This window comes from Rhinopithecus bieti, unplaced genomic scaffold (genome assembly GCF_001698545.2).
Source record: "Rhinopithecus bieti isolate Rb0 unplaced genomic scaffold, ASM169854v2 scaffold_62779, whole genome shotgun sequence".
In the NCBI taxonomy this organism is placed as follows: domain Eukaryota; kingdom Metazoa; phylum Chordata; class Mammalia; order Primates; family Cercopithecidae; genus Rhinopithecus; species Rhinopithecus bieti.
In genome coordinates, this window is record NW_016823701.1 from 103,323 (window position 1) to 111,637 (window position 8,315).

At 54.3% G+C, this 8,315-nt stretch overlaps 1 protein-coding gene across 2 annotated transcripts in view; it reads left to right on the forward strand.

Annotated features, from left to right (window-relative positions):
- Positions 1 to 8,315, forward strand: part of SLC7A9 (solute carrier family 7 member 9) — a 52,346-nt gene that overhangs the window by 18,022 nt on the left and 26,009 nt on the right. The window contains exons 1-4 of one of the 2 annotated variants that reach the window (XM_017861710.1): positions 1,309 to 1,795; positions 2,951 to 3,062; positions 6,786 to 6,933; positions 7,224 to 7,466. In XM_017861710.1, coding sequence (XP_017717199.1) covers positions 2,976 to 3,062; positions 6,786 to 6,933; positions 7,224 to 7,466 — 478 coding nt within the window. In that variant the 5' untranslated portion in view covers positions 1,309 to 1,795; positions 2,951 to 2,975. Of the gene's footprint in view, positions 1 to 1,308; positions 1,796 to 2,950; positions 3,063 to 6,785; positions 6,934 to 7,223; positions 7,467 to 8,315 lie in introns of those variants that run through there. The other variant, XM_017861709.1, reaches the window with a different exon arrangement.

Consider the following 8,315-nt stretch of genomic DNA (forward strand, 5'->3'; position numbering starts at 1 on the left):
AAAAAAAAAAAAAAAAAAAAAAGAAATGCTCACCGTGGACCCAAAATGAACTGAACTGGAGGTTTCTGACTTAACAAAGGACCCTCACACCCCAAAGTTCCAAACTCGGCACTTGGCAGAGGCCCAGGAAGACCAGTGGGCTGGTCCTGGACATTCATGGAACACGCAAGTTCAATGTGTTCCATGAGGAGGTGCCTGTTGCTAGCCCCGCTTTGCAGATTCAGACCTGAGCCCATGTGGGTAGTGGGTGAGGTTGCAGGGCTGTCTGGTGTCTGACCCCAGCAGGGGACCACTGCCCCACCCTGTCCTCCTCATGTGGTCTCCTGTCAGCCCGCCAGGAGCACTTTTCCCTAGGGAGTATTCTGTGGTGTTTTGCAAACATGGATGTGCCAGGTGCTATGACGAGGCTGCAGCATTAGGAGGAGTGACCCCAGCAAGCCTGTGGGCAGGTTCTGTCTGGGGTGGCAGGACCTGCCGCCAGCCCCTGGCTTCTACTCTCCAGCCTCTCTGCTCAGGGCTCTGGGCATGGCAGGCAGGTAAACAGGCTGTGCCCTCCCAAGATGGGAGATGATGAACTTCTAAATCAGGACCCTGTCTCTGGGACACCAAGGGTCCCTGTGCTCTGCAGACGGCTTTGAGAGAAACCTGTGCCTCTCTCAGGTCTGCTTGCCCCAAACTGCTCCCAAACTGACCCCCAGAGCCTGGCCCAGCTCCTTCCACCCCTGACCTTTGCTTCCATCCAATATCTGGGATGCAGTTAGGTTTGCCCCGAGGCAAAGCTACCAAAGTTTTGGTTGAAGATAACAGCTACAATGCTTCACACGCAGTGCTTATGCTGTGCCAGGCTGTCCTCCTGCCTGTCTCATAAGGTGCTTCCTCCCTATCTGAAAGGGCTTAGTGCTGACCTCGAGGCTGCCGCCTGAACCTAGGTCCAATCGCAGCGCGGGAGAACCTCTGCTCCCTCCCGGAGACATCCAGATCCTGGCAGCCCTGGAAGGGGACCGGAGCTTCCTGGCCATGTGTTTCCTGTCCCCCCATAGGCTTCTGTTTCCCCGATGGGGAAGGTTTTGTGTCCCTTGTGTCTGATGAGCCAGGACATGGCTATGTGAAGAGCACCACAGCCAAACCTGACGGGCATTTGGCCACAGATGCAGGGAGGATGTGGGGGCCTGCATTGCCTCAGGCCTGCTCGTGGTTCCAAGTGGTGAAGCCCCGTCACTGGTAAAGAGGAGTGGGATGGGCTCAACCGCTCTCACCTGCTCAGCCAGAGGCAGGCCCTGGGGCTTGGGGGAATTTCCTGGGTGGGGAGGAAACTGACCAACAGCTGAGTTACACACACACAGCAGTTCCTGTTTAAGCTGCCTGACTTGGGTTTTAAATATAGCCTATTAAAGCAATTAGAGAATTGGTTCCAAAGTTTATCTCCTCTGATTCCCAAAGATAAAAGAAGGCATAATTTATTTTATCTTTAGGTAAAAGTGCAGACGATTTGAGACCATCTGGTTTTAAAAAAATAATCTGATCTAGACATAAATGAACAAAACAAAACGTTTTCGGAGAGAAATTGGTCTGCCTGACCCTTCCCTTTTTGTGTGGTGTATCTAAGCTTCATGGCTAAAACAAAACAAAACAACAACAAAAAAGGTGTTTAATAATTACCCTTATTGACCTCTGTACCTTCTGGAGTTCCTTCACTCCTGGGCACAAGACATGGTCATTCCTAGGGTTGGACCGTGCAGGCACGGGCAGTCAGCTGGGCCGCAGCTCCTCCGGCTCTGCAGGGTCGCAGAGGAAGGTAAGGTCAGTGGATGCTAGAAAGGCTCATGGCTCTCCTGGCCGGGGCCTGGACAGAGAGTTTATTTAGAGAGAGGGTACAGTGGTGCATGGTTATCTCCTAATTCAGTCTGGAACTGCGTTTCCTCGGCAATGTTTTCATTCCTTTCATCACTTAATGAAAAAGTACCTGGCCAGGCGCGGTGGCTCACCCCTGAAATCCCAGCCCTTTGGGAAGCCAGGGTGGAAGGACTGCTTGAGCCCAGGAGTTGGAGGCCAGCCTGGGCAAATAGCGGGACTCACGTCTTTACAAAAAAAATTGTAAAAATTTAAAAAGTACAAAGAAAAAGTACCTGTATTGTATTGTGGATCTGTGATGGAAGGGAGTGCCTTTAATCTTGGGAAGGAATTATAAGACAAACACTCCTTACCTGGACTTGATTCTGATAAATACATTCCACAATATTTTCATTTTTTAATTTTTGGTATTTTATTTTTTTGAAACAGTCTCACTCTGTGGCCCAGGCTGGAGTGCAGTGGTACGATCTTGGCTCACTGCAACCCCCACCTCCCAGGTTCAAGTGATTCTCCTGCCTCAGCCTCCGGAGTAGCTGGGATTACAGGCACCTGCCAACACACCCAGCTAATTTTTTTTTTTTTTTTTTTTTTTTTTTTGCATTTTTAGTGGAGACGGGGTTTCGCCATGTTGGCCAGGCTAGTCTCAAACTCCTGGGCTCAAGTGATCCGCCCACCTTGGCCTCCCAAAGTGCTGGGATTACAGGCCTGAGCCACTGTGCCCAGCCCAGGATGTTGTTCAATATTTCTTTTTACTTTTGAAAAAAAAAATGAAGTCGGACCACGGAGGTAGAATAACTTTCAAGGCACAGGCACATGGGCCAGGAGGCTCCCAGGGCCTGTCTGGGAGAGAGCTAAGCAAGCAGCTGAGCTTTGGAGAGCAGCGGGGAGCTGTGTTCCCCTGCCCGGACAATGTTAATGACTGACTTTGACTCTGGGGCCCAGTGCGTGGTGAGCCCTGCAGGACTGGCAGCGGCCCCCGGCCTGTGGCAGTAACCAACACTGTGGTTTTGGAGCCAGCTCCCCTAGTCCAGGCCGAGCTTGCACTTGCATCTTGTCTGCTGCTACTGAACCAAGATTCAGCTGTGCGCCTTCCTTGTAGTCTTCTGGAACGAGCAGGAGGAAACATGGGGGATACTGGCCTGAGAAAGCGGAGAGAGGATGAGAAGTCGGTCCAGAGCCAAGAGCCCAAGACCACCACTCTCCAAAAGGAGGTAAGATGGTCTCTGGCGGGGCGGGCCCTTTGCAGGTTAGGCAAGGGCGTCTAAACGAGGGGCGCAGGCGGTGAAATCCGGGCCAATCCCTAGTGACACGGCAGAAGACGTGCTCTTTGATTTGTGAATTACATCTTTAAAGGGACAATCTCTGGACTTACCTCTTTCCCTCTCGCCAGGGAACTCTGTATATTCTTTTTTTTTCTGAGATGGAGTGTTACTCTGTCGTCCAGGCTAGAGTGCAGTGGCGCCATCTCGGCTCACTGCAACCTCCACCTCCCCGGTTCAAGGGATTCTCCTGCCTCAGCCTCCTGAGTAGCGGGGATTACAGGCGCCCGCCACCATACCCGGCTAATTTTTGTATTTTTAGTAGAGATGGGGTTTCGCCATGTTGGCCAGGCTGGTCTCGAACTCCTGACTTCAGGTGATCCTCATACCTCAGCCTCTCAAAGTGCTGGGGTTACAGGTGTGTGCCACAGCACCCGGCTGCATTTTTTTTTTTTTTTTTTTTTTTTTTTTTTTGAGACAGAGTGTTGCTCTGTCGCCCAGGCTGGAGTGCAGTGGCATGATCTCAGCTCACTGCAACCTCTGCTGCCTGGGTTCAAACAGTTCTCCTGCCTCAGTCTCCTGAGTACTGGGACTACAGGCATGTACCACTACGCCTGGCTAATTTTTGTATTTTTAGTAGAGACAGGGTTTCACCACGTTGGCCAGGCTGGCCTCCAATTCCTGGTCGCCAGAGATCCGCCCACCTCGGCCTCCCAAAGTGTTGGGATTACAGGCGTGAGCCAACTCGCCTGGCCCACATATTAAGTTCAAACCTGGGTGCTTTTGTGTGTTGGGCAAATGTCTAGAGGGGCCAGTATTTTTGTTCAAACTAATGGTCTTTCCAGGAATGGTCAGAAAAGGCCTTCTTTTAAAAATCAAAAAAAAAAAAAAAAAAAAATTTAGAGACAGGGTCTTGCTCTGTCACCCAGGCTGGAGTGCAGTGGTGCAATCATAGCTCACTGCAGCCTCGACCTCCTGGGCTCAAGCGATCCTCCTGCCTCAGCCTCTGGAGCAGCTGGGACTACAGGGGTGCACCACAATGCCCTACCAAATTTTTAACTTTTCAAAAAATTTTTTTCTGTAGAGGCAGGGTCTTGCTGTGTTGCCAAGGGTGGTCTGGAACTCCTGGGCTCAAGCCGTCCTCCCACCTCGGGCTCCCAAAGTGCTGGGATGATAGGCGTGAGTCACTGTGCCCAGCCAGAGAGGGCGTTCTGATGGTTGGGTCCCCTCTAAATGCCTGTCCCTCTTATGTCTGAATGGCTGTAGTGATGGGAAGTACTGCCCCCAGTATAGCCTGTTCTGTCTTAGAGGCATCTGCCAGGGATGGCCGCTCTGAGTTGGGCTGCAGTGAGCAGCTGGGGCTGGCCCTGGGCCTGGAGGGGAAGGGAGTTTGGGGTTGTGGGGAAGGCAGAAAGGAGCTCCACACGGCACACCGTGGCAGTCCCAGGCAGTTGGGAGCAGCAGGTGCTGAGCATGGAGGGGCGGGGAGGGCTTAGGCTCCTAGGAGGAGGAAAGGCAGCCCCAGGCAAACCCAGGATGGTTTCCACTTCCAGGGCAGAGGTGTGGGTGGGGCCTCCGAGAGCTCCCATGCCTGGCAGCAGAGGGGATGGAGGAGGGACTGCACCAAGGCTTTAGGACTTGACCAGGGGGCTGGCTATGGCCTGAATGGCTTGGCCTGGGACTGGGGTCCCCAGGAGGTAGACGATGGGCTGCAGCCCTCTCCCTCTCGGCCAGTCTCAGGCCTGATCTCAGCAAGGGCCTCTTGGAACCCTGTTGGGCCCAGTGGCCACAGAGCACAGCTGAGAAATCCCCAGATGTGCCTTCTGAGCTGGGGACAGGTGTGGCGGCACACGCCTGTAACTTTAGCACTTTGGGAGGCTGAGGAGGGAGGATCACTTGAGTCCAGGAAATCGAGGCTGCAGTGAGTCATGATCGCGCCATTGCACTCCAAGCCTGGGTGACAGAGCAAGACCCTGACTCTAAAAACTGAAAATCCAAGCTGGGTCTACCCCTCAGTCAGGCAGCTTCAGGGTGAATGCAGACCTCACCCACATCAGAACCCAGGCAGTCCCTCAGCAGGAGGGAGGATTCTGGAGCCAAACCACCAGTCCTGGGCAGGGCTGAGATGAGGAGGAGAGCTGAGCCTTGTCCTGGAAGTGCGTCCTGAAAGCTGACGCTGCTCCCCAGGGATCCTACTGGCGTGCGCAGAGTCCCCAGGGTGGCAGCCTGCAGCTGGGAGCCCCTCATCCCCTGTGATCTGACTCCAAGCCCAGCCTCTTCTCAGACAGGTGAACACGGGCGCTGGAAACTTCAGGCTCTGGCGATCTGGCTGGGGGCTGCTTCTGAGGACAGGTGTTATGAGTAGGGCTTGAGTTGGACTTTTTTTTCCCTCTTTGATTGGTGTGTAATTTACATACAGTGAAATGTGCAGGGTTTTTTTTTTTTTTTTTGGAGACAGAGTCTCACTGTCACCCAGGCTGGAGTGCAGTGACTCACTGCAACCTCCGTCTCGCGGGGTTCAAGAGATTCTCCTGCCTCAGCCTCCTGAGTAGCTAGGAACAGACGTGCACCAGAATGCCTGGCTGATTTTTGTATTTTTTAGTAGAGACGGGGTTTCTCCATGTTGGCCAGGCTGGTCTCAAACTTGCAACCTCAGGTGATCCGCCTGCCTTGGCCTCCCAAAGTGCTGGGATTACAGGCATGAACCACCGCAACTGGCTGAAATGTACAGATCTTTAGTGCTGAGTTTGGTGAGTTTTGACAGATGTACCAACCCAGAAAGCTCCCTCCTGCCCCTTTCTGGGCAGCCCCAGCCCTGAATTCCTATGGCCGCGGATTAGTTTCACTTGTTCTTGAACTTCACAGGAATGGAACCATCCGGTGTCTCTTTGAGCTGGGTTCTGTTCTTAGAAAGCTCACATCCTAGCAAATGGCACTGGGCCAGGCATGGTGGCTTACGCCTGCAATCCCAGCACTTTGGGAGGTTGAGTTGGGAGGATTGTTTGAGGCCAGCAGTTTGAGGCTGCAGTGAGCTATTATCTCACCGCTGTGCTCCAGCCTGGGCGACAGAGAGAGATCTGACTCTAAATAAATAGGTAAATAAAAATAAGATAAAAGAAAGTGGCACCCAGAAAGTTCACAGTCCCCGAATGTTTCTGTTTCTGGGAGGCCTCCGTTGCTCACCCTGCTTGGAGCCTCTGGCCAGGACTCTAGGCCCTGACTTCCCTCTGCTTTGGTGGTGCACTCCTTTCTCCTCTGCCCAGCTCAGAGGCATATCCCAAGGGCCTTTCTCATTGGCAAACTGTCGCCAAGTCAGTCTTTTCATTGAGGGCACAGGATCATGGTTAGGCACGGGGAACCTGAGCCGGGTCTACCCCTCTCTAGCTGTAAACCCCGGAGAGCCTCCTAACCTTTCTGTGCCTCAGCGTCCTCCTCTGTACCATGAGGGTGGTACCGTGTGGCCAGCTCATGGGGCTGTCAGAGAATTAATCACGTTAACATAAGCAAAGCTCCGGGAGCAGTGCCCCAGTGTTGCCAGGGCAGCTGCTCAGGGTGGAAGCGCTTGGAGCATGGGCTTTGGCTGGGGCTGCCCTAGCCGTACCAAGGCAGGGTGGCACCTGGTCTGGGCTGGGTCCAGGCATGGCACTAACACGCTCTTCCTTCCTCCACACCTAGCTGGGCCTCATCAGTGGCATCTGCATCATCGTGGGCACCATCATTGGCTCTGGGATCTTCATTTCCCCCAAGTCTGTGCTCAGCAACACGGAAGCTGTGGGGCCCTGCCTCATCATATGGGCGGTTTGCGGGGTCCTCGCGATGCTGGGTAAAGAGACTTGGCTCCCTGATGCAGCCTCCGAAGCATGTAGGGGCACGCTAGGCAGGCGCTACCTGTTCAGCCCTCACCCTGCCGGTGTCCCTCTTGGCACATGTGTGGCAGACAGGTGTAAATCAGGCTGGACTGAATGTCCAACAGCTGGAGCTCAGGGCCGTCCAATGAGGGCGGACCACGGTGGGCCCCTCCATACGAGTGCAGCCCCCGGCGGGAGGAAAGCTCCCTGGGGCCGGAGCAGTGCCTCACAAGGGGCCTACGGGCCCTTCCTCTCTGCATTCCAGGCGCCCTGTGCTTTGCGGAACTTGGCACGATGATCACCAAGTCAGGGGGCGAGTATCCCTACCTGATGGAGGCCTACGGGCCCATCCCCGCCTACCTCTTCTCCTGGGTCAGCCTGATGGTCATGAAGCCCTCGTCCTTCGCCATCATCTCCCTCAGCTTCTCCGAGTATGTGTGCACGCCCTTCTACGTGGGCTGCAGACCCCCTGTCATTGTTGTGAAATGCCTGGCCGCTGCCGCCATCAGTGAGTACCCGAGCCCAGGGCGGGGGTCAGAAAAGACCCGGCACAGAGGGTGTCCGGGGACCCCGCCCTCCGCTCCTTCCCAGTGAGCTGGAGTCTCTGGCGAGAGGCCAGGCAGGGCCTGGCGTCAGCCTTGGCGGTATCTGTGGGTGCCGCACGCTGGGGACCCCCAGGCCCACGGGGGCTGCAGGGAGGGGTGCCGCTGGCTGTCCTGCAGGGCAGAGCCATGGCTCAGGGCCCGGCTTCTTCCCCCGGCATGGTGGCACATGCCTGTAATCCCAGCTACTCTGGACGCTGCTTACCATGCCTTGATAATTTTTCGCCATCTGAGGCAGCCCCGCTAAATTTCAAAGGTCATCTCCAGGTTCATTTAAAAGGTCCTTAAACTCCCATGTTGGGATCTGCCCTCTTGGAATTTGGGAGATAATGTGGCTGATGGGGGAGCCGGGGTGGGCAGCAGGCATGCTGCCTGTTTCTACTAAAATACAAAAATTAGCATGCTTGGAATCTCACCACTTTGGGAGGCTGAGGTGGGAGGATCGCTTGAGGCCAAGAGTTTGAGATCAGCCCTGTCAACACAGTGAGACCCTTGCCTCTACAAAAAATAAAAACATTAGCTGGGTGTGGTGGCATGCACCTGGAGTCCCAGCTATTTGGGAGGCTGAGGAGGGGGGATCACTTGAGCCTTGGCCCTGTCTCAAAAAATAAAATAAAAGTGGCTGGGTGTGGTGGCCCACGCCTGTAATCCTAGCACTTTGGGAGGCCAAGGCAGGTGCATTACTTGAGGTCACAAGTTCGAGACCAGCCTGGCCAACATGGCAAAATCCCATTTCTACTAAAATACAAAATTAG